Below are 26019 nucleotides of genomic sequence, written 5' to 3'. Positions count from 1 at the left end.
CATTTAATAAGCACTGGGAACAACCTAAACCAGAAATTCTCCCTGATAAGATCCCCAGAATGGCTCCTAAACAGCTTGGTCTCAGGGACTCATCTCTGCCCCCAAGGCTCTTTCTAACTTTTGAGTTGCCTGTGCAGTCTGGAGAAGTTAAGAATAAGAAAGTTTCATTCTTGAAGGAAGCAAATCAGATCCCTGAATTTATGAAGCAGACTGTGGAGAGCAATACCGAATGCTCACTCTTCATTACATTTCTCCCCAACATGTGCAACCTGGGGGTTCCCCAGAGCAGGCTGTTTTTCTGCACACATTCTGAATGCTCCTCCACAACGGAAAACACCCTCCAATGTTTCTACTCTGCTTCTCGGTCAGCTCCTCCCTTCAGGCACCACCCCAACCTGTTCTTGCTGCAAGTCACAAGATCCCTTTACCTTCCTTTCTTTTCATTTTTCTCTCGGTCTCTTGTTCTCAGTCTCCATCTTTCCAGCCCGTTGCCTCCTAGGCCCTGTCCTCCAAAGCCACACCTGTACTGACAAGGGCCTGAGTGTCTGCTAAATTAATGTCAACAAAAGGAAAAAAGTGAGCCCCAGATACCGGAGAGGTGAGCTGCCTCGGCGCGCGGGGACTCCGTGTAACCGAGAAGGGCCTCCCCGCCCGCGCAGGCTCCCCCCTTGCAGGATACCTGGAGCTCTCAAGTGAAGGGGCCGGGCCGCTGATATTAATAAGCTCCGCGGGCCCCGAGATGGCGCGACAGGCCTTCCCAAACTGCAGACCGGCAGTGGCCTCGCGGCCTCGGACCACCCGAGGCCCGGGGCGGCGGGCGCTCAGACAGCCCGGCCGGGCCGCGCCTGGACGCAGCAGGCCGCACCGCCTCGCCGCCGTCTGGCCCTGGAGCGTCTCCAGGTGCCCGGGTGGGGCCGCGAGCGCCCAGTCAGCCACTCCCGCATGCGGGCCGCGGGCGGGGCGGCGCGGGCGGGCTGGAGCTGAGGGACACTGTTGGCCAACATCTCGGCCGGGGTGTTTGTCCGCCGGCCCGTGCCGCTCGCCGGCGCCTCTGCCTGGCCCGCCCGCCCCTCCTTCCCCGACAGCTTCTGGCGGCCCAAGTGGACGTGGTGCTACTTCGGTCCCCCTCGGAGGGGAGCGCAGGGCCCTGCACGGGTAGGTGCCTGGGGAGGGGACGGGGGGCAGAGAGCGGGGACAGAACACAGGGTGTCGGGGGGTGCTGGAGGGGGCGCGCGGAAGGCGCGGCGGTGAGGGGGGGCTGGGGGAGGCCGCCCCGGCCTGCACGCGGCCCCCCAGGGCCCCCTCCGCCGCGGCCCGGCAGGCGGCCGGTGTCGGGTGTCGGTGTCCGGTGTCTGAGCCGCGGCGGGTGAGCGGCGGGGGTCCCCGGAGGGAGGGCGCGGCGCACTCGGGAGGTCCAGGGGTAATTGTGGGGCGCCGGGCTGGCCCCCGAGTGCCTGAGGGGCGCGCGCGTCGCTGAGCCGGGGCGGGCCGGAGGCGGCCGCGTGGGGCGGTGGGGCTGGCCCAGGACTTCCGAGCTCCGGCAGGACTGCCCCGGCGCCCCGCGGGTCTCGCGTCTGTCGCGGCCTCCGGAGCCCGCACGCCCGCCCCTCGCCGGCCCGCGACGGGCGCCCAGGCCTGTGGCCCGCCCGACGGCAGCCGCGGACCGGCGCTCGCACACACGTGGGGTAGGGCCGTGCCGACCTCCCTCGCCCCAGACCTGCCGGGGAGGCCCGGGAGCCGGTTTCCCAGCGCGCGGCCGCCAGGGCTGCCCTGTGGGGTTCGGGCGCCGCGGGCGGGGCCGGCTTCGGGGCCGCGCGTCGCGCCCTCCCGCGCGCGGGACGGAGGACACAGACGGTAGCTCCAGGCCCCCCGGCGACCGTTGTCTTCAGCCAAGCGGGGGTCCCTGCCCGCCCCTGCCCTCGGGGTTCGCGCGGGCCCCGGAAGGGGTGGGCGTGGAGATGCCAGTTCGTGGGTTTTCTTGTTCTCATTCCCTCCTCAGGGGTCACAGGGCAGAAGCAGTGGCACCTCTCTCTAAACTTGGGCTCCTCGGCTCCTAAAACGTTTTGTTTTGTTTTAAAGATTTTATTTATTTCTTTGAGAGAGAGAGCATGAGAGGGGAGAAGATCAGAGGGAGAAGCAGACTCCCCACGGCGCTGGGAGCCCGACTTGGGCTCAATCCGGGATCACGACCTGAGCCGAAAGCAGTTGCTTCACCCACTGAGCCACCCAGGCGCCCCTGTTTTGTTCTTTTAAAGTAAAACTCTACCCCCAGGTCCGCTCGAACTCAGGACAGAGATCAAGAGCTGAGCGCTCACCGGACTGGGCCCGCCAGGCACTCCTCTAAAAGGCCTGCTTAATAGAAGCGACTTGGAGCTTTTAAAAGGGAATAATCATCTAGTGGATTTAAATCAGTGAAAGTCATATGTGGGCATAGATTTGGCACATGAGTGGAGTTATCTAGATAAATCCGAATGTGCAGTAACTTCAAATTTCTAACGAATCGTATATATGTACAAAACTTAGTTCCAAATTGCTGTCACTTCTGGTAATTCATTTTATCCTCAAAAGTAGTCCTTTTGCAGATAAACTTTATAAGGTAAAGTTGAACGAGTTAACTGAAAGTCTGAAAATAGCTGGCCATTTTAAAAGAAGTAGGATTCAAACTATATTCATTTTCTTTTAAGATTGTTTATTTATTTATTCGTTTATTTGGGAGAGAGCAAGCAATTGGGTTAAGGAGCAGATGGAGGGGGACAAGCAGACTCCAAGGTCAGTGAGGAGCCAGAGGCAGGGCTCCATCCCACCACCTTGAGATCCTGACCTGAGCCAAATGAAGAGTGGGATGCTTAACCAACTGAGGCACCCTAGCATCCCCAAACTATATTCTTAACATTATAAAGTCTTACTGTCCATATTATGTTACTGCTATGATTTAGGCTTTATCTCTGGCTCCCCCTGTCCAGGGTCTCAAAATCACTAAAAACACAATTTTTATTTTGTTGAACAGGGCCATGGAAGATGTGAGAGGCCAAATCTATGGTATCCTGGAAAACAACTGATCCTATCACCCTTTAGAAATTCATTTTTGGAATAAATAGCAGATGTGGGCTTTTTTTGTCATTTCTCTTTTTCGAGTAAGCTGCTATATACAACAAGAAAACCGAGTTAGCTTAGCTTTTCTTTTTCTTTTTTTCTCTTTTTTTTTTTTTTTTTTTTTGATCTTGAATAACTGGAATTTTACAGCACTCGGTTTGTTAGATAGGGAAAGTCATTCCAAGTTTGAGTCAGGGTCAGCAGCTGTCCTACCAGGGAGTGAAAGTGGGAAAAACCCAAGTTTGTTTCCTTATTTCTATTTCCTCTACCCTTGCTGCACTTGTCTCTGCACCTTCACAAAGGCTATATGACATAGCCTTCAAATTACAAAGATGTACAGTGCAGTCCCTCATTTCATAGACAAGAAAACAGAGTAGTGAAGTGACAGCTGAAAGTCATACAGCTCTTGAGAAGCCTGCGCTGGGGTCCTTGCTGGGTGTCCTGTGAGCAGCACCCTGTGCTGTTTGAGTTTCCTGTCTGAGAGCCTGAGGAAGGAGTTAATTCACACCCACTGGGCATCAACAGCCTTAGAATGGCATGCACACTATTCAGCCACCTGACCTCAGAGTAGTTGCCAGCTGAGCCCCCAGGTACTCTCTGAGGACACAGGGAAGCCAGAGTCTTTCCTTCAAGATCCAGTAGTTAATGTAATGCTAAAAATCCATGTTTGTTGAAAAGGCAAAACAAACCCAAATTAAAATTGTGAACGAGCTTGAGTATCTCATCACAGAGGTGCCATGGAACCCTTCACACCTGTGAGAGGCTGTACCATTCATGCAACTCCTAGCAGCTCTGAGAAGGGAAACTGAGAACACGAAGTGCCTGATGAATAAAGTGGGCAAACAACATCTATGCCTGGGCCACCATGACAGTTCCCTGCTGCCCTTCCTGGGGGAGGTTTTTTCAATGACCTGGCCTCCCCTCAGCTTTCCTGCAGTTCTCTAGATGAGGCTTCTGCCGCTCAGAGGGATTATGTCACGCACCTTCCAGTCAGCATTGATGTTGCTGCCAAAATGTGCAGGTCTTCTTTCTGAAATTTCACCTGTGGTCTGGCATCCTGACGATGTGCTCATTCCGGGCTTACAAAGAAACCCCCCTATACTAGTGGAGTACAGGAGAGCCGACTTAGAGCCAGATTGCCCAGCTCAGCTACTTTCCATCTTCTTCTGTGAGACAGGGGTAGGGAGGAACTGAATCCTAAGAGGGATTGTGAAAAGTAAATGAGTTAAAACACGCAAGGTGCTGAAGGTAGCGGCTGACACAGCGTGTATAAGCTCTCATAGTCAGTACTCCGGGTGGAGAAAAGGGGAACCATGGGAATTCGGCACTCTTGGGCTTTCAGTGTTTAGGCCATACCATCACTGTTGCTAAGATTCACCCCACTCAAAATGGGGAACAGAACACAAAGCCTCAGGCTTCACTGAGTTCCTCCTTTCTACCATGTTTTATTTTTGTTCAAGTCAATCACTGGAGGCATGGAATGTGCCAACATAAGGACATTTACTGGAACATCAAGGAGTCATTCACCTTGGTTTTTTACCGCTTCATCTCAGACCACTGGAGTCTAGTGTGCAGAGGAACCACATCCTCGCTGTGGTTCCTGTGAAGACAAGAGTCTGGCAGACTCTCCTCTGGTGTAGATTTAGTCAATCCTGCCCCTCAAGAAGCTTGCTGGAACCCAGGAGTCAAAAAAAAAAGCATTACAGGACATCAGTTCTTTGGCTGGTATAGCCTTTGAGGGTCATCTTTCAAATACAAAAGTTGGAAGGGAGTGTAGGAGGGACATGACTGAATTAGAGTCAAATCTACTTTTAATTGTTTTTGAAACTTTTCTCTTTTTTTCTTTTCATTGTTTTAGATTGGGGAGGGGCAAAGGGAAAGGGGGAGAGAGAATCTTAAGCAGGCTCCATCTTCAGTGTGGAGCCCTATGTCGGGCTCAGTCTCACAATCCTGAGATCATGACCTGAGCAGAAATCAAGAGTCCAACACTTAACCAACAGAGCCACCCAGGCGCCTCTAAAATTTTTCTCTAAATACTGTGTTCCATTTGAGTTCCATTAATTTGAATGCTGCGGGAGATTATAGGATGCAATTAGTAAGAATAGTTGTAGCCTCAATAAACGTCCCAGCTACACGATGGATAGTGAGTTTAACTATGCGCTGTGTATGCAGACATTCTGGGGGACCCCAACTGTTCAACGTGCTTGTGTAAATGAAGGAGCAGTTTGCAGGGAAGAAGAAGAAGAGGGGAAGCTGACTCCCAGGGAGCTTTACCATCTGACCCATGGGAATGACAGGGTGAAGGAACTAAAAGCAGCCATGGTATGACTAAGTGATAGTCTGAAGTTTATGAGTGTTTGCACTGAGCTTGGCCAAACAGGTATTTGAGAGGTATGGCCGGGTGGTGAGATTATCTGAGGCATGTGAGCACCAGTTTACTAGTCAACTTCTTAAACATAGGTGATCCCGAAAAGTCTCAGTATACAAGCGTCTTTGTGTATTGAAAAAAAAATTAAAAGTTTTAAAACAAATCAAACAGAAATGCGCAAATTAGAGGAAACCCCAGTGGAATCGTCTCCCTCGCCCGACCACTGTGAACCCACTGGTGAGTGCACGAGTCTGTGGCTTCTTATTCAAGGGGTCCTCTAAGGAACTCCTTTGTAAAGCAGGGATCTTTTGTAATAAACCTAGTTGCCTCTTTATTCCCCCAGTTTTTCTGGTATGTAAATTTAGTTTTTATTAAATTAGATAGAACAGGTACATTTAAAACCTGGTGACTTTCCAGAGTGTACACAGACGTTTTCTCCTGCACCTACACTGTTCTCGTGGTTCTGGTGGGTCATCTGGAAATTTCCTTGTCCTTCTGTGAAGATGAAGTACATGATTGTGTTTATTTAGTGCTGCTTTTAAGAGGAAATGGGAAAACTGCCTTGTGGTCTAATTTCTATTTCTTCTTTTTCCTTCCTTGAGGATGGCCCCATTTTGGGTAGGTTTGGGGTAGGTAATTCTGTGAAATCTCAAAAACAGTATTTTCTTCTGAAATAAGTTGTTTGGAGAGAACCTTTTAATTTCTTCCTGTGCCTCTTTTTTCTTTTATTCTTTTCTCAGCCATACAGTTGGTGGTTAGGCTCTGAGGTAATAATATGTTTGCTTAGTTGGGAGAAGGCCAAACCTCTGTTAATTTTTTTTGTTTCCCCGAGACTGACCTGTAAAAGTTAGGGTTTGTTTTGTTTTGTTGATAAAGTGGCTGGAAATTATGGGATAGGGGTTACACAAACTCTTAACAAAGCGTGCCTCGGCTTTCTTCTCCTTTCACCTGAAATGAAAAGCGATACTGTATTTCCTCCAAGCTTGATTCACGAGCCTGCCCCTGCCTGGCGTCTACACATTTTAATGCTGCCTGCTTTCTGCCGGCTCCCCTTTGCAGGTTCACGAACAGCATTGTGAACGGTATCTTTGGTGCCAGGAACCAAGAGCCAGTTCTCGGAATTGTCCCAGTCACTAGGAGTGCTGCGAGTCTCTGGGAAGGCCCGTGGGTGCGTCCAGGTGCCAGGCCAGGGGAGGCACACGTGGACGGCATTTTCAAGAACTTTTGCCACAGGTGTAAAAGACTCCAGGCCTGCAAAGATGCTGAAACAGATACTATCAGAGATGTACATAGATCCCGATCTGCTGGCAGAGCTCAGCGAAGAACAGAAACAGATCCTGTTCTTCAAGATGAGGGAGGAACAGATCCGCCGATGGAAAGAAAGAGAAGCAGCAATGGAAAAAAAGGAGTCCATGCCAGTGACATCCAGGCCAAAGAAAGGTAAACTTACCTGAGTCTCTTGTGTGAATGTGTTAGTAACATGGCTCCTGGCTTGTTTTAACAGTTCTCACTCGTCAGAAACAAGTCAGGGGCAAGTTCCAGTTTGGTAGAAGGACCCTAAATGTTGTTGAGGTTCTAACAGTGTAATTTATCAGCTTGAAGTTTATACCTACATGCACATACCCACACGTGCACAGCATTTGTCATGAACTTGTGTAGCTGTAAGCAGATCTCCTCCTTGAAACCAGACTGACCTTAAGCTGAAGTAAAAAGTCACCTGTACGGTTTGATCTGAGGGGTCCTAAGGAAGGGCTTCTCTCCCACTTATGGTCACCGGGGTCTGTATCCTATTAGCAGCATACGAAGGCATTATATCAGGATTCATATAGCAATTATGTTTACATTTCTTTGCGTTATCTTTTCTTAGGAAAACTCCCTCTTAAAATGTAAATACTGCTGTGGGGGGAAGGGGAGTCATACTACACATATTTTTTTTAAGTAATCTCTGTGCCCAGCGTGGGGCTCAAACTCGTGGCGCCGATGTCAGGAGTCAACGGGCTCCACTGACTGGGCTAGCCAGGCACCTCCATACCACACATTTTTTAATGTGAGTTAAGTTTTCAGCTGTCTTTTCTCCTGACCCAAGGAACCCCTGGTAGCTTGAGAGATCCTTTTGAGACCATGAGCGAGGAATTCTTGTACGTCAAGACTTGAAGCATATACACATGCAGACGTGGAAAAGCACACAGTAACCACCTCTGCTCGTCGCCCTCCCCTAGCACAAATTCTGTCATGGGTGAATACCTAAGTTGTTTAAAAAAAAAAAACCAGTTTTTCAGGGTCACTCGCAGAGGCATTCAAGACTAATTTCTCCTCATTTTTCATTAAGCCAGGAAAAATAAAATGTGATAAAACCATTCAGGGTTTCGGAGATGGAGAAAATGAATTTCACTTGCATGCTGGTATACACAGACTCAAAAAGGAAGTCAGCTTTAGTGACCTTTACCTTATACTCCCTTTATTTGAAACCTTTCCAATTAAGCCTTTATAATGATATAGAAATAAACATGACTATTGCATTTATTGTTATCAATAATAGCTATTTATTAGAAACATGTTTTGTCAGACACTACGCAAAGCACTTTTATATACAGTAGGTCTTATCTTCTCAAAACGTCTGCAAAGTTGGTATTGTCTGTTTTATAGGTGGTGAAACTTAGAAAAGTTAAATAATATATGCAAAGTCACACCACCAGTAGGTACCCAGATTTACTGGATTTCACAGACCTGAAATAGACTTTTTATTTCAGTAAGTAACATGTCCAAATGGAAGCATGGCCCTTTTATCTTTCTTAACTAGCTTATACATCTCCCTGCATTGTTGAGCCAGAGTTTATCAGATAGAGCTTGACCTCTCTGGGCACCATTGTTCATTGTGAAGAGAATACATTGATGTGTTGGGTAACTTTGGGGCTGGCGAGAGCTGAAGGGTTCTTGCCCCTAATGTCAGTGGCCCAAACACTTTGTAAGACTTTGGGGTTCTCACATTTGCTGAAGTGGTCTCCTTGTGACTACTTAAGACAGCAATTTCATTTCTTTGTTTAAATAATCTTTTTGAAGACTTTGACTCTACCTCTTAGAAAATCTGTATTACTTTATTAAATGATCAATTAAAAATTATGTTAGGGGCGCCTGGGTGGCTAGTGGGTTAAGCCGCTGCCTTCGGCTCAGGTCATGATCTCAGGGTCCTGGGATCGAGTCCCGCATCAGGCTCTCTGCTCGGCAGGGAGCCTGCTTCCCTCTCTCTCTCTCTCTGCCTACCTATCCATCTACTTGTGATTTCTCTCTGTCAAATAAATAAATAAAATATTTTAAAAAAAGAAAAAGAAAGAAAAAATTATGTTAGTATATGCAGTGAACATTCTATCTGAATTTCATGCCATAAGTTTATTACTCCTTTAAACTTAACACTTGGAAAAATACATTTTACACTAAATTAGTTCTCTCTTGTGACTACAGAAAAAGAAAAGTTTTGAGATTCCTTCCCAACTTTCCCTAAAAGACAGCACTTTTCCATCTTTCATCTTCTTCCGCCCTTGAAGATAAAGCCACAGACAGTACAAGGGAGTGTTACGGCTGGTGCTCCCCAGGAGTGTATCTGTACTGCAGACCTACTGTGTGCTTCTGCTCCTTTTGGGCCTGTGCTCCCGGCCTCTCCCACCCACCCAGCTTGTACCCAGCTGACTTTAGTGCTGCTTTTTCATAGTAGTTCTTAGCCAGGCCGCAGCTTTAGAGATCGTCCTTTTCTTGGCTCTTTAAATATATCTTATACCCTCCCTCTCCCTCATTCCTTTGCGCCATTTTAGCTCATCACTTGGCAGTTGTTTCATTGTCATTCTGGTCACTTTCTTCTCTATACTATCCACTATGGTGAGTTTTCAAAGAACATCACTAAAATGTTCGCATATTGTGTATACCAGGAACCTTTTAGCAGTCTTACGGCTACAGGAGAAAGGTCTGAAAAGCAATTAGAAGTATGGATTTAACTTAGTAATAGAGCAGAAAAATCATTTCAGAATGTAATGGGGAAATGGGATTTTTAGAGAGGGGAAGAATTCTGCATCTCTTCTGGCTGCTGGAGGACACATACCCGGAGGTCTAGAGCTTGGTGTCCAGGAGGGCATCCCCTAGCCGTGTATGGCTACTGAGCACAGTGAAATGAGAGTAGTCTGGATTGGCAAAAGTGTAAATTACCAGATTTCAAAGACTCAATTGGAAGAATGATATAAAATAACCACATTAATGATTTTGTACTATTTCTTTTGCTCTGGTAATGGGGCTGCTAGAAAATGTGTAATTACAGAGGTAGCTCACATTTGGACAGTGCTGCTCTAGACTGTAAAAGTAGCACCACTGAGCTGATGATGTATCAGACCTGAGCTCAGTCTTAAATTTATTATCTCATTAAATCATCACAGCCACGCCTGAAGCTGAATTACCGTTCACATTTTACAGAAGAAAGAAAGTGAGGCTGGGACATTAACTAGCTTGCCCAGGGCAACAGCTAGTAAGGGTAGAGCTGCAACAGACCCTGAGTCTGACTCTCCCAAAGCGGGCGCTGTTGACGAATCTGCTACATGTCCAGCTTACCTGGAGCTTAAGACGCTGCTCTTGTCTGCAGGTGCCTTGCACACATCCAAGATGTGTGCTTGCCTCAGGGCCCTGCCTTTGTTCTGCGTGATTTCTTTCTGGTAACTCGAACAGTAGAGGCCTTCACTCCATAGGGGACAGCCCAGCACTTGTCTCATGGGGCCTGCAAGCTGACAGAAACCTAAGCAGGAGGCTGGGATCTGGTCGCTGTGTGTGTGCGGGTGGGGCTAGGTGTGCCCTTGAAATGGACTTGGATTCATGAAACTTCATTTGCTGCATTCTCGTTGCTACTAGGTGAACTTATGCAGAGCCTTCCCTTTCTCGTGAAATGGCCGTAGACCACCGGTGTGTTCCACCGGCAGTGGCACTTCTCCCCTCTCTGCTAAAGCCAGGGCAGCGACTCCATGGAAGGACTCGGCTCTGATCTCGTCAGTTCCTCAGCATCATCAGACTCTGGAGTGGCCTCTCTGAGTCTCTTTTTCACCTCCGCCTGACCCCCAAATGTCCATATTTCCCCAGGGTGCCTCACTCTGCAGTGGTGGTTTGTAACCTGGAGGTGGGGTTGAGAGGCTCAGAGACTCCTTTGAAAATTTAGCGAGAGCTTGGATCAGGGAAAATGCACGCTACGCTGACAACATTTTGTGTATAGTTTCACAATGTTCCCAGTCTCCCTAAATCTTGTTCACAGACTGTCAGGTTCACAGATCCTAGGTTAAGGTCCCTGTGTTATCTTTCTGCAGTACCACTTCGATGTTTTTTGTTTTTGTTTTTGTTTTTAGAGAGAGCGCATGAGTGGTGGTGGGCAGCCGGGGATGAGGGCTGCAGTGGACAGAGGAAGAGGATGGGAGAATCCCAAGCAAGCTCTGTGCTCAGTGTGGACCCAAACACAATTCTATGACCCTGACCCTGAGGTCACCACCTGAGCCAAAATCAGGAGTCAGACACCCAACCAACTGAGCCAGCCCAGAGACTTCTGCTTCTACTTTTTAGGGTCAAACACCACCTATATGCCAGCCATGCTCAAAGCCATACTGCCAAGCCAGGCCTCTCACCCGCTTCGGCCTCAGTGTCCATTCTGTTAATGAGTGTTCCCATTCATATGACCCGTAAGCTCGTCAGTGTCACCTCCGTCCTCCTCACCACCCCCACGCCTGACCCTGCCTCTCATTCTCTGTTATAATCAGTGGCACTGCTTTTTTCCCCTTGTCACTAAAGCTAGAAACCTGGAAGCCACACAGCTAGTCACCGAACCCATAGATTTTATGTCATTTGTTCCTTTGCCTAGAGCTTTTCCCTTACCATGGTTCTGGTCTGTTAGGATGTGCCAGACATAAGCATTATATTTATGCTATTTCATTTAAACCTCACAAGAATCTGGGATGGTACGTGTTGTCGCCTTTCTTCTTATAAATAAAGAAACAAACGGGGAAAGTCACTTACATGGTTACTGTTATTTGAACCCAGGTCCAGATCTACTCCAGGTCTGTTCTGAACCACTGGTTCTGGCCTTGTCTCCTGCCCTCCCCTAAGTCTGAGCTTGATAGCTTACCTGGGCTTATCTTCTTCCCTGGTGATCACCTGCATGTGGATAATTATGGATCTCTTCTTCCCGTTCACCTCCCTGAGCCCCTGTAAGCTGGTCTCCTCTCCTGACTCAAGTTCTCACTTGTCCATAGCACCACCTGCTTTCCTGGGCTATAGCCCAAGCACCATGCAGATTCTCCAGCTTCCTTTCTGTCCTTTTGTCTCTAATATAAGCATAACGATTATTTAAAATTTGAAAGATGGACTTTAATATTAGCAACTATAAGATTATGAACCCAGGTTACCAAGTCTAGCAAACGATGGAGAAAGCAACAGTTGTAAGTAATCTGAAGAAGTCCCTGTGGGACTCTGCGAGCACCTGGGGCTGGGTCTCACCTTCTCCTGGCCTGTCCTGCTCTTCAGGGCCAGGAGGAAACGTGATCGAGGCCCCACGTCCAAGCTTGTGTGTCAGAGCCCTATCTACATTCATTGTCCTGGCGTACCTTCTGGTGGGTTTCCCTTTTGCTCTCAGAAGTGTTTCATTTTGGACGATGCATTATGAGGCTGTCTTAAACACAGGCTTTGCAATTTCACAGACTGGCTTTGAATTCTGGTTCCAGTTTCACTAACTCTGTGATAATGGGCCAAGTTAAATACCCTCCCTGAACCTCAGCTTCCTCATTATAAGATGAGGTTAGTAATGGCCTTGGGTGATATTATAAATATTTAATGGCAGACATGGCATGGCCATCAATTAGAAGGGACATGGCTGTACCGCTTGCATCCTAGAGGTGCCCACCAGCCTGAATCTTTTGGTTTCTGGATGCGGGGGTGGGGGTCCCTAGAGGAGAGGCCAGAGTGGCAGGAAATAGTTGAGAGGTTGGGAGTTTAGGCAAATATATCATATTTCAGCAACCTGGGTATTGGTCGGTGCTGCTGTCAATCCTGATGATACTCCCAATTTGTTTAATACGTAAATTTGTTAGGAGGCCCCTGGTGTTGATGCTCTGACTTCTGTTCAGTTTTTGGTCTTCTCTTTGTAGGGACATGGTATATATTTCTTCTCTCTCCATTTCTCGTCCTCGCCTGTTACTATGGCTGTCCTTCTGAGCTGGATCTAGTTGGAGCGGAGACCAGTTTCCGACCCTCTGAATGAGTCTTAGTTTGGGGAGAGTCCTGGGGTTTGCACTGACCTGAACCTGAGATGATCCACATGGACACTTCTAGTCTCTCCCACCACACATCTGCTGGGCCCACCATGTGAGGAGAAGTCAGACACGATGATGTGAGCAGTGTCACTAACTAATGAAAGGCTGATAAGCCTGGCCATTCCCATGCCAAGTGTTGCCCCATTTTTATGTGATATTTCACAACATTGCTTCGTCAGAGACTGTATATGGTGAACGAGGTATGGATGAGAGTCCATACCTGCTTAAGAACTGCTTTGTGGTGTGGTATGAAGCAGGACTGCTCTACTGTCCTAGAAAACTAGGTTTTAGAAGTTCTCAAGAATCCCTAAGCTAGCAAATATGAACAGTGCTGCAGCACACAAACGTGATTCAAGTACTATAGGAGCAAACCTTATAATTAAATGGAAGTGCTATGAAAAGGTCCCTCTCTCACTGTCCTCTGACTAAAGAGTGCATATAATGTCAAGGTGAAGTAGACAAAAAAAATCCAGAATGTGTGGATAGCATTAAGTTATAATAAGATGCAGTGCCTGCCCCAGTAGGATCCCTTCAGTGTATACGTTTACTTTGAGGAAGGACACTGGGGCCAGAAATGTGGGTAAGTCTATCGGTTTTCAGCTCTTGGCAGACAGGAGCTTTTCTTCTCTTCTTGTCGACATTTTCTTCCTTACCTGTTCTTTGTACACTCCTCCTGCCATCATTCCCCTGACCTGTTCCCTGGGATCCTTCTGCTCTCCCCTCCCAAAACCCTAAGTGTCAAACTTGTCCCTGCTTCTTCTATTTAAAGACATCTTTCAACCATCCTTACTCCTAAGCTGCCCTTTCTGTCTCAATGGCCTATAAAATAGTGCCTGGAACATAGCAGATGCTCAGTAAATATTTGTTGAACAAATAACTGAATCCTTTTTTACTTCCTTTCTAATAAACTTCCCCAGAGCACATACTTACAGCCTCCACCTTTTACCATCCTTTCTGTCCTGCTTTTGTAGCCTGTCCCCCACCTGTCTCCCTAAAAATACTCTCCAAAGTCAGAGACTGCTGAGAACCCACCACAAGGCTCCCCATCCCCCTTTCTGTGTCTCCAGGGCATGGAAGCGCTCTCTCTCTGGGCCACATGGCAGTGCATTCTCCCCAGGCTCCTATGTTAAGTCATGTTTAGGAATCAGAAGTTTTGTTTTGTTTTGTTTTGTTTTTGCTGTTTAAATCAGAATGTTCTTTCTCTTCCTTTTTGCCTCCCAAATGGAGCACATGCTTTTCCAAGATTCTCACCAGGCTTCATTCCCTTTGCAATTTTTCTACACCAGTGACTTCAACAATGGCAACTCTAAAGGAATTCCCATATTCACACTGTCCGTCTCGACAACATTTCTGAACTCCAGTGCCGAACGTAGTTCAGGTATCTATGGAAGCTCTCCATGTAGATTGTTAGTGAAATTAAAAATTTATTCTTCATTTCCAAAACAGCTCAAACAAATTTATTTTCTTGATATTACTGTTTCTGCTTATTATTACTATTGGCATCATCTTGGAGTCCTTCCTTTCCAGCCACCTGAATCTAACCGACCTTTCCCTCATTCGGGCCCCAGGTACCTCACTCCTGGTCTTTCACCCGCACGTATCCCCAGTTCTGTCCTCGCTCAGCCACTGGACAGCCTCTCCTACTTCCCTGACCCACCCCACATGCGGATGTGGCCGAGCACTTCCTAAATCCCTTTTCTGACCCTGGCACCATCTGCACAGCAACAGTCATGGACTCTTCACTAGTCATTTAATCAAGAAACATGGAACTAATATTTTTGAGCATTTATCACATGACAGGCTTGTGAGGTCCGACTCACTACCTCTGTTTTATCAGAGAGGGAGCTCAGGCTCAGAGAGGTAAGGTATCCTGTACATGGTCACGTAAAGAGTTGGTAGAAACCCTGGGATTTTAACACCACTTTTTGGCTTTATGTAGTGCAGGACCTAAGTTTAAATCATTTAGCCAGGTGTCTGGGAATTGTGCCTTGTGCCCTGTGCCCTCCGCCCCCTGCATGATCCTCAGTGCACAGCCAGACGACATCCAAAGCTCTCTTCAGCTCTCACTGAGACCCTGATTCCCTACAGCCCTTCCCTGATTTCCTTCTCTGATCTTCGATCACACCATCTTTGTGCGGGTCACCAAACTTACACGTTCCAAAACTCAATACAAAGAACTTCTTTTTTCTTCTGTGTGCTTCCAAAACAATTTCTCCATCCTGCAAATCCTCACTGATCTTAAAATCTGTTGTGGTTTTGGTGTATGTTCCCCTGGTCTTTCAAATTGATTAGTTCTTACGCATTCCCTTAGCACCCTCTCACACCCCCTTCCCTAAGTTGTATTACTTTTATAATTAATTATGTGTTCGATTCCTATCTCCAGCTAGGATATAAGTTCCCCGAGGGCAGGAACTGGTCTGTCTTGTTCATAAGTGCTATGCACATCTACCTCAGTGCCTCACACATAGTAGATATGCAATAAAATTCATCAAATAAGCAGCCTAATGCCTTGCTCTTTCTCTCGAAGATGCTAGGTGACTTGCAGGAAAATGGCCACATCTGTTTGATCTCCGTAGCACCTGCAGCATTTAGCTTGTCGCATCGTGCTCAGAGTTAGAAACTCAGTACATTTTTGTGGCATGAACTAAACAGGGCTGCATAGTCTTCCACCATCTTGGTGTAAAATTGAGGGTGTCGGAGCTAACACTCATTTACTAGAATAACTTCTCCAGCAGCCTCCGCTAAGGTTTTAGGGCATTGTGGGGGTACCCCTGAAGGCTCTCTAACCTCTTTGCTCTCAGGTGCACTGAAGAGCTCCTGAAGGTGAGAAGCGCTCGGCACAGACGTTATTGTCAGTGCCATTCTGTCAAGAACCCTTCTTTCGGCATCTGGCTGAATGTGACACTTCTCTTTTTTTCTTGCCTCCAAACCATGGCTTCTTTACCTCCACCGTATTCTCACCACTCCCTTGCTTCTAAAATGTCAAGGCTCTTGTTTGGCAGTCTTTTCTACTCGTAGCCCCCTCCTCTGTTCACAGGCGATTCTGGGGTCTCTCCCCACCTCACCCTTCAAGGCAGCACCTTCTTCCCCTAAGAGTGACACCCCGGCCTGCAGCCCGCTGGGCTCCGCAGAGAATGTGTCCTGCCACACTGAGCAATGCTGCAGGCTCCCTGGGTCCTCCCTCTCCACCTCCCTGGCCCTCTGCCACTCTCCTGTCAGGGCGACTGTCTCCTGCTATCAAAAATATTGGTAGAGAGTTACTTAGGTGAAGGTTGAGAGATGGACATAGTAAAAAATACTATTAGTTGCCCTGAGCGAGTGTAATAAAGAGAGTTTGATGAGATTTGACAGCTTTCTACAATTAATGAGCCATTTGGCATCTCCTCACGCGAGCCAGAGCTGGCCAGGGCCCATCCCCACTAGGGCACGTTTGGGATTCATCTTCTCTTCATACCTGGTGCCACATTCACTGTTTCTCTGTTTGGGAAAACAGTGCGAGGTCAGCTGCTTTCTGGATGATACATTTGACTCCTCTAAGAGTGAAGATTCTGTCCCCCTCTTCCCGCTGCCCCAGTATCCTAGTTAGAATTTTTTCATGCTGTACAAAGTCTTCATTGCCCCAAGAAGGGTGGAAAGTGCCAGACCAAAGAACATATCTGGGTTTGAGCAGCCTTCTTTTTTAATGTATCCTGGGGCGACAGTAGAAAGTAGGTTAACAATTCACTGGACAGAAGATGCTTTAATTGGAAACCTTCTACTTAATGTACAAAGACAAGACACAATCCCAGTGTGGATTTCTAACCTCTAAGCACATGTGTTCCATCAGGTGCTCTCTTACCCACATTCAACACTACTGGCCAGTTTGGGGTTTTTAGGGCCCAGGGATCTTGACCACAATATGGACCATAATGGCCCTCGGTAGATCTGGGCCCTGGGGGCTTTTAGATTTAGGGACTGCCCCTCTTGGCTTCTCCTGGGTGTGTTCCACATAACGTTGGGTTCAGGGAGTATGGACCTGTGTGGCTGTTCTCTGGAGACCACGATCTAGAATGTAATACAAACCCTGTGACCAATTGTAAACAAGGATCATTTAAGTAGCTTCACTAAGTATCACACTACCAGTAGTATTATCTTCTCACAAGTTGGTGTGAATCTCTGAGGAGCCCTAGAAGTAAATAGGGTGATGGTAGCACTTAACCTCTCGTGAACTCCTATTATGTGACAGGCACTGGGGGAAAGAGCTGGTGTAGCCTGCTCCCGATGGCAGTCCTGCATTGTTGGTGGTCGATCATATTCCCATTTTGCAGATGAGGAAACTGAGGCTCAGAAAAATTAATTTGTCCAAGTCACACAGCTAGTAAGTGGTAGGACTAGGGTTTAAACTAAAGCCAGTCCGATTCTAAAATGGAAGTACCAAACCCTGGAGAAGCTGTGTATTTCTGGGGTTCAAGAAGATTCTCAGACCTTAGAGATTCTGATATCAGATGTTAGCATAAACTGCATGCTTTCTCCCCATCTCTCCTACTTTATAAAATGGACACATTCAAAAACCATATTCATATTTTTTAAAGATTTTATTTACTTGAGAGAGAGAGAGCATGAGCGAGCGAGAGAGAGAATGCACGGTCGGGGAGAGGGGTAGAGAGAGAGGGAGAGAGAGAAGCAGACTCCCCACTGAACAGGGAACCCAACAAGGGGCTCAATCCCAGGACCCTGGAATCATGACTAGAGCTGAAGGTAGACGCTCAGCCACCCAGGCGCCCTCATATTTATATTTTAAAACAAACATTGCTCCCACCTCCATTGCTCCCTGGGACTGCTGCTGGTTCCTGAGGAGACTGGAAGTGCTTCGTCTCATCTAATCTTTTTTTTCTTGAAGACCCTAAATACTTTAATGATGGCAAACATCATAACCCATGACTGAAGATACCTGTCCAATCCAAATTTTGTTTCGCTTACAGAGAACGGCAAATCTGTTCACTGGAAACTGGGAGCCGATAAGGAAGTCTGGGTCTGGGTGATGGGCGAACACCATCTTGATAAACCCTACGATGTGCTCTGTAATGAGATTATTGCTGAGAGGGCCCAGCTGAAGGCCGAGCGGGAAGCGGAAGATCTCAGGTATGCCATCTGCAAGCCAGTGAGAGGCTGGCCGGATTGTAAAATGATGCAAAGATGCCTCTTTTTCAGAGTAGCTGGTGGGAGAGTGGGGTGGATCTGAGAGTTACAAAAGTCACTTTAGATCTCTCCGGCAAGTTTCTTTACACTTTCGGGGTTCCCTTCCTTCCCGCAATGCGATCAGATCAGCTGTTTCACTTCCTCACTTGTCACCTGATTTGGTCTGGATGAGGTTTCCTGTGTGATCCCTGGCTTCCCTGGAGTCGTGCCAAAGTGCCGAAGCTGACACAGCAGAGCATCAGGAATGTAAGTGAGAAATGCAATGACTGTTTAAGCTTTAGGCCTTCCAGCAAGATTGCTCACAGGGGGCCGCTGAGTGAGCAGGCCTTCCAGGTACTTCCACCGCGCTAGATGGTGGGAATTCAAAGATGAACAAGAAGCTTCTAGGAGGAGGAGGAGAAACAGGCAGGTACACAACTAACTTCTGCTGATATAGACTGTGATACATGCTACAGCTAAGTCACAAACAGAGCATTAACTGAGCCCAATATTCCGATCCAAAAAAGAAGTAAAATCTGAATTCAACCTTGAAAGATAAGTAGAGTTTTCCAGCTGCAGAATATCAGGAAGGAAATTGCTGGCAGAGGCATGATCAAGACCCCTAGTTCCGAATACATCTCGTTCTTTGGGTGATGATGACTTCTGAATGTTTGAGGTATGCGTGGGCAAGTAACAGCAGAGAGGGGGCCATGCTCTAAAGTGCCTTGAAAGCCAGATTTAGGACTTTGGACCTTGATCTGTGGACGCTAGAGGTTTGAATAAGGAAGTGACATGATCGCCTGCCAAAATAGGAAGGTAATTTGGCTGGTCGCAGTGAGGCAGGTGATGGATCCCCTCTACTGGGGGCCCAGGGTGACTTCTGTGAAGGCTGTCACCCCGGGAAAAGGGACAGCCCTCTCTGAGCAGATGAGATAGAAGCAGACCTGGGTTCAGGTGCCGAGGCCCGCTGATGCTTCTGTGACCCCCTCCAGTAACTCAAACCATAAACGGGCGTACAGAGGTAAAGGAAGTGTGCGCGGCGCATCCTAGGAAGGCAGCATGCCCCAGCAGTTTAGCTTCTGGACGGGAGTCGGGCAGATGCGGGTTCAAATCCTAGCTGCACCACAGTGTGGCCTTGGATAAATAATATAAGTATTTTGAGCCTCTTGCAAGTAAGCAAGGATAACAAGCCCTTCTTATGGGGTTGTGATGAGGAATAAGTTAATGTCTTTTCTTTTTTTAAGATGTTATTAATTTGAGAGCGAGAACAAGAGAGTGTGCCCAAGCAGAGGGATAAGCGGACTCTGCACTGAGCACAGAGCCCGGCGCTGGGCTCAGTCTCACAAGAGGAGTCGAAACCAAGAGACAGATGCTTAGCCAACTGAGCCACCCAGGTGCCCCTAAGCTAATGTCTTTAAATACTCACACAGGGCTTAGCATATTGTAAGAACTCGGTAAATGGTATCTGTTACTGTTTTTCACATGATTTGAATGTAGGCATCTGCTTTGGAAAAGCTATCCATGTTGGAGAATGTTTTTGATAATTCCACATTTGTTTCTCTTCAGAAAAACCCAGTCCAAAGAATTCGCCAATAACTTGAAAATGAAATCACAATATTATGATCTGCAAGCACCAGATACCCAGGAGACTCAGAATATCTGCAAGAAAGCAGCAACAGAAGAGGAAAAACTGGGGAAGGGCTCTAGACCAGCACCACTCCTTGAAGAAGAGAAAATTGCAGTGAGTCTTTCATATGTATAAATACGCAGAATTTAATAGCTAGGGAAATTAAAGAATTGGGAACAATGAGACGAATGTAGTCAAACATCAGGATCACAAACTTTTCTGGGAAAAATCCATCTGAACTTGAAGGCACTGATGTTCATTTCATTTTGGGGAATTTGGGTCACCTGCTGCTTCACAAGGAAGGGTAAAACACTCCTTTTTCATGGGACCAAAGGTGTGAAGAAAGAACTAGGAACAGAGTTGTGCATTTTAAGATATTTTCAGGGTTTATTTCCCCCTGTTATATGTCTTCCATAACAGAGGTTGATAACTGTTTTTGTGAGGGGCCTGAGGGTAAATACTTGAGGCTTCGTGGACCACACACTGTCACAACTGTACTCAAATGAACAGTCTCCGGTGCGGTAACCCTTACTTACCAAGACAGAGCCTGCTTTGGCACCGAGGCTGCCGCTGACCCCAGTCCTAGGACGCTGGCGTATCTGTGAAGTAGATTACGTTCTGTGGAGTCTTCCCTGTTTTGTTGAGGACTACACCTCCATGCCTCTCTGGCTTCATAGATTCCGCCTGTGCCTGCGGGGACCATGATTTCCTCAACATGATAGAATTTTATAATCAGAATTGGTATGCACTCTCTCATGTTTCAGTTGGTTTAAGGAGCTCAGACATCATTTGCTGCTTAGATTATAGTTTGGAAGGACAATAAAACTGTATTATGAAGTACCTTCTTCTGCCAGGAATTTAATTAAACTGAGAATTAACAGAGGATTTGCAATTGTTTGACTTTGGCTCAGGTCCCCAGCTTTGTGACATTAGTTGCGTGTGTTCTTGACCTATTTGAGGCAGCTGCACGGGGCTGTGGTTATCTGTCCTGCTTGCTTCATGGGGTTGTGATGGGGCAAAGCACACTGCTGAATGTCTCTTATCATTCTTACAATGACTTTATGACCTAGGGACTGTTTCTGTATTTGTCCATTTTACAGGTAAGGAAACTGGGGTTCGATACGGGTATTTGATCTGCCCAAGGACTTAGAGCTGACAAAAGACTGACTCAGGATTTAAACAGAAACAGGGATCTGTAGGACCCCTGGGTCATTCCTTAACTATTGCATTTGATTGTCTTATTAATATGAGGAATGCAAAGAAGCTTTATAAAGAGCTGCAAATATAAGGCTCAAAATATCTACAGGTACAAAATTCTAAAATTTGGTTAATATACCAGGGTCAGACCTGGGTCCTTTCCCCACATGTGCAGTAAAGCATTCAGTCCCTCCCAGGGCTGCTTTGTATTCCACATTTAATACCAAACTCCCTCCAAATAGCAGACTCCTTTTCTAGCACCCCTAAAATGAAGAATAACAACAGCAAGAACAAAAAAACCCCTTCCTCAAAGCATTATGTATGCATGCATATCTTTGTGCCTGAATTACAATAGCTTCATAGAAAAAAGTTTTTTTCCAAAAGCAGGACAGAGATTAAAATAGAAGTTAAATACCATGGTTATTATTGTTCTACTATATCATAAATATTATAGGAATTATATTTTATATACACATACATATAATACACACACACACACACACACAAACACACAGTGAGAGGAGAAGATCTCAAGATTGGCCGATTTACTCATTCATTTAAGAAGTACCCTTTATGTGCTAGGCATTGAGATTATAGGGAGCAGTAAGGACAGAATCACTGCTGAACCTTAGAATAAATTGAAGGAAAGAACTGCTGAATGAACTTTACAGTTTAGAAAGCAGAGAGAGACTTCATATAACCTGTCATTTCAAAAGATAATGAGTGATCTCAAGAAAAGGATATGTTTCTGTGCACCCCTATTACACTAGAATTTGAGCGATGGCAGGAAGTGCAGGGTGGCTATGCAGAGGACATGGAGCTGGAGATGATGACAGAGAATGACTAGGGCCAGTGGTTCCAACAAAGGGACAGCATGGACAAAGGCTGGGGGCTTTGGAGAGCCCAAAGTAGCCTGTGTGGCTGTAATGCAGAAGGGACAGAGGAGAGCATAGGATTGAGTGAGAGGGTGGGCAAGGCCAGACAGGACAGGGTCTTGGGGACAACTTTGTGTTTTGGCCTCTTTTTTCAAGAACAACTGGTTATTGCCAAATATTTTTGAACAAAGGTTTGACCTGGTCAGATTTATTTTTTGAAATTTTTAAATTTGAGCTGATTATTCATAGATCAGAGTGGGTGGAGGGGCAAGCTTCCTAGCACAACCCAAGTTTCTAAGCTGAGATGCCTGGGATGATGTGGATGCTGTGAGCATGGACAGGAACCTCTAGGGGAGAAGCTGGTTTTAAAGGAGCAGAGTCTGGGGCGCCTGGGTGGCTCAGTGGGTTAAGCCGCTGCCTTCGGCTCAGGTCATGATCTCAGGGTCCTGGGATCGAGTCCTGGGCTCTCTGCTCAGCGGGGAGCGGCTTCCCTCTCTCTCTCTGCCTGCCTCTCTGTCTACTTGTGATTTCTCTCTGTCAAATAAATAAAATCTTTAAAAAATAAATAAATAAAATAAAGGAGCAGAGTCTAGTTTAGAGATACCAAGGATTCTGCATGCCACTTTAGGTGGTAGATATAAGTTTATTTTACATATGATAATAAATTATATACAAGCTGACTTAGAGTTTGCAAAATTTTTTCTCATATAGTTATTTCATTTCATAATATTCCTGTGAAATGGAAAATGCAAGTATTTCTTTTATACAGATGCAAACTAATGCTCAAAGAGATAAGTGGTTTGCCCAAAAATCAGTTAGAAAGCTCTCCTTTTTGTTTATCTACTTTCATTCTCATCATAGCCCTGGGGTATTTAAAATAGAATTCATCATATTCCCCCTATCTGTACCTTCAGACGAGAACTCTGGTGAGAAACCAAGACTAGAGCTTTGGAAGTCATCCGATTATGTTTCCAAATTGCGATTCAGGCTTGCACAGTAAAGAGGTCCACATTTCATCCGTGATCTATTTTAAGTATAATATAAGTATAATAAGTATAAGTATAATATATATAACATATATATTATATAATAGAAGTATAAAAGTATAATATCTAGAAGGAAGTCTTTTCTTTAAATGTTCATTGTCTGCACATGGCCTAAAATTTATTATAAAAAGAAAAATTGTTAAGCAGTTTTTATTGAAGTTAGTGATCATGAAGCTTATCTGAATACCCATGGGCAGGTTTAAGAGCAGTCAGTCTTCCAGAATCATGAACGATATTCACGGGAAACCCACTATAGATTTACTAAAGTAGAATGGCCTTGCTAGATTTGTAATAAGTTTCACATGATAGATCATCATCAGAGAACTCCAGACCCGAAAGCACCCCTTACTGGTCTTACCTCAGTTCTCTGAAGGGCTGTGGGTAGTAGGGGAAAGTTAAATTCAACCCAAGTGTTGATGTGCATTCAGCCCTGTAGAAGCTCTTGTGCAGAGTCATTTAGTTATGGGAAGTCATTCTTCCGGTGAACAGTGACCCCTTGTATTTGCAGTGAAGCATCAGCGTAGACTGTATTTCTGCATTTGTGTCAGCCAGCGGTTCTCAGTTCTGCTCTGATTATCTTATGAAAGGGTCAAGGCAAATGTAGTGAGGAACCCCACCGGGTCTGTGTAGGACTCGGGTAAATTCAACACTGACTCTTTCACTGTCCTCTCTGTTTACCGGTAGTATTTTGAATAAAATGAAATCAGCCTGAATGAATGCCGCAGCCAGCTTCACTGGAAGAGATCAGAGATCAGTACACCCTAAGAACGTAGCCAGGAGCCTAGGAGATTCTTTGGTGAAGCAGGGAGATTGGCCTTAGTGCTAATAATTGGGGTGATCGTGGTTGAGGTGAGGAATTTGACATTTAAAATGTCTGTAGCCCTGTGGTCTATCAAAAGACCGATTTACCATTTCACTTCATCCTCACAACAAACAGGTGTGAAACAGGCTCTTGCTCTCTGAGTGGACTACTCAAGGGCAGTGGTTTTTGCAAAGCCTGATCAGAGGCAGAGCTGGGGCCATAAACCTGGTCCTCTAATTCAGGGCCAGCACTCTGGCCATCTCACTGTGCCCCAGGGAAGGTATTCACATCAGTATCTGAATGATCCTACTGTTGGAATGAGAGTTTGGGGATTTTTTTTCCCTAAAGCAGGAATGCTTTAAAATTAAACAGAAGAACTTTTCCTGTAAGAAAACAGGGGGAGAGAGGAAGAAGAAGGGCTGGGGAAGCAGTGGAGAAACAGACACGGTTAAATCAAACTGCTTGGAAACCTGGCGACAGTCTGATTCACAGCAGTGGTGCCTCCCAGAGCTCACGGCTCTGCCATGCTGTTTCTCTCCCAGATCTCCCCCAGATCTTCAGAGCGGTGTGTCCGCCTAGCTAGGCAAATCTCTGAACCTTTTGGAGCCTCTTGTTTTTCAACTATAAAAACGGGGAATTAAAAAATACCCACCTTGTTTATCTCATGGTGTTTTTTTATTTTAATTACATGAGATAATACATTTGGGAATGCTTGAAAAGCCAAAGTCTAGTACAAATCCAAGGGGTTGTTTGAGCTAGAAATGCTTGAAGCCTTGCCTCCTCTATATGAGCATGTCCTGTGCACAGGCTGCAGGTGTGTGAAGATCTTGCACGGCTTGGCAGGATGGACTGAATCAGTGCTTTTCTGAGCAGGTATTCCTCAGGGTCCCGATACGTGTAGTGAGAGGTGGTATGGAGCCACAACAGAGCCACCAGACAAGGTCTTCACCCATCAGGAGTTAGAAGATGAGAGGCACTTAGTACTAAGGTAGGAGTTCCAGCTGGAGAGTGGCCAGGATTCACCCGGTTTTGTGGAAGAAAGGAACAGGGGAAGACCCAAGGCCAGAGGGAACCGCAGAATGTCTGTGAGAAAAAGGAAAGCGTCATGTGTGGGGGTGCAGGGCAGAGAGCAGCCTGACTGGAGAAAGTACTTTGGTTGGGACCTGGAGGGGGCACATTTGAGGAGCTGAGAAGCCACATGACCCAAAGAGCTGGCCTTGTCTCGTGTATGTTTTCTATTGTCGCCACAGCAAGTTATTGTAAACCAAATGGACCAAATAATGACAGCTCCTTTGGTCAGAATTCTGACAAGGGTTGGCTGGGTCCTCTGTTTGAGGTCTCAGGAGGCAGAAATCAAGGTTCAGGCTGAGGAGGGTTCTTACCTGCAAGCTTTGGAAAGAATCCTGTTCACAGTTATTCAGATTGTTGGCTGTCAGTCAGTTGTTGAAATGGGATGTTTGCTGGGATGATTGCTCATACGTTTTGCCAGCTCTAAACATTCATGATGCTAAAACAGCATCCATAGGCGTGACCTGAAGTCGAATATTTTTCACCTCACTATAGCCGTAAAGGAGAGTTTCTGTAGAGTTTCAATGGATAGGCCTCACTGTGAGGTCTGCACTTTCATCTTCAAGCAGAATTTAGGCAAAGATGTGAGGTTGAAGGCCAGTAGTACAAGACTGAGGTGACCCCAGTCTCATTTCTGGAAATAAAGTACACATTGTCTTTCTCAGTTAATCGGCTTCCTGTTCCTAATCTTATTCCAAGCTTTTTTCCACAGCCTTCCACCCCAGACTCCAAACTGTATCTTTTGGCCCACCTGGGAAAGAGCTAATCTTCTCACATAGAAAAAATGTAGAGAGTTGTACCCTTCCCTCCACAGAACTATTGCAGGATTTTCTGTCTTTAGTGCCTGCAGGTTTTGGTCACTTTGGCCTCTTTGAAGAATGAAGAGGTAGACCAAACAGTGGTGGGCAACAAAGCAGTTTATTGAGCAAGAGTATAAAGCTCCCAGAGAGGGAGGGGGCCCAAGAGTGATGCCCTTGGAGTTTCTAAGTTTAGGGATTTTGGGGGGCTGTTTTGCAGAACGATCTTCAGCAATCAGGGTGTGCAGAGTCCTGCCAATCAGGGCTCTGGTCACGTATCTGTCTACGTATTTAGGTTAATGTCCATGTGTGGGTGGTCTATTTTGCTGACATCTGGGGGCTTGTGTCTTAACTGCCCTTTGCCCATGATGGTGACAAATGTTTTGTAGTTAATTCCTTTACTTTAGGATATTTTACAGAAGTCACTTTTGCAAAGACCAAAGCAGAACGCTAGTATGGTCCTGTCTAAGTTGCAAAACGGGATGTCAGTGGTGTTTTGTGTTAGCTGTCCTGATTCCATATCTTCTTGTTGGGGACCCCAGCCCTGACTACCAAACTGTCTAACACCTAACAGAACCAGAACACTAAATAGCCCAATCTATACGTTTGCCTTTGGATTATTTTATACCGATATAATAATGATTTATTTTGTATCTTCATTAGCAGA

The 26019-nt window shown here is 46.3% G+C and overlaps 1 protein-coding gene across 7 annotated transcripts in view; it reads left to right on the top strand.

The window, feature by feature from the left end:
• Positions 1–481: 481 nt before the first annotated feature.
• The window catches only part of SH2D4A (SH2 domain containing 4A), a 60349-nt gene continuing 34811 nt past the window's right edge, over positions 482–26019 (top strand). For 3 of the 7 annotated variants that reach the window (XM_045073805.1, XM_045073804.1, XM_045073800.1), the window contains exons 1-4: positions 1022–1155; positions 6521–6901; positions 17745–17904; positions 19507–19681. In XM_045073805.1, coding sequence (XP_044929740.1) covers positions 6721–6901; positions 17745–17904; positions 19507–19681 — 516 coding nt within the window. In that variant the 5' untranslated portion in view covers positions 1022–1155; positions 6521–6720. Of the gene's footprint in view, positions 599–1021; positions 1156–1235; positions 1367–5109; positions 5699–6520; positions 6902–17744; positions 17905–18085; positions 18208–19506; positions 19682–26019 lie in introns of those variants that run through there. The other 4 variants (XM_045073801.1, XM_045073803.1, XM_045073802.1 and 1 more) reach the window with 4 other exon arrangements.

Source organism: Mustela putorius, unplaced genomic scaffold (genome assembly GCF_011764305.1).
Source record: "Mustela putorius furo isolate JIRA1106 unplaced genomic scaffold, ASM1176430v1.1 tig00537275_pilon_pilon_pilon, whole genome shotgun sequence".
In the NCBI taxonomy this organism is placed as follows: domain Eukaryota; kingdom Metazoa; phylum Chordata; class Mammalia; order Carnivora; family Mustelidae; genus Mustela; species Mustela putorius.
The sequence above is the reverse complement of the archived record's forward strand: the minus strand, read 5'-3'. Positions and strand labels throughout refer to the sequence as shown.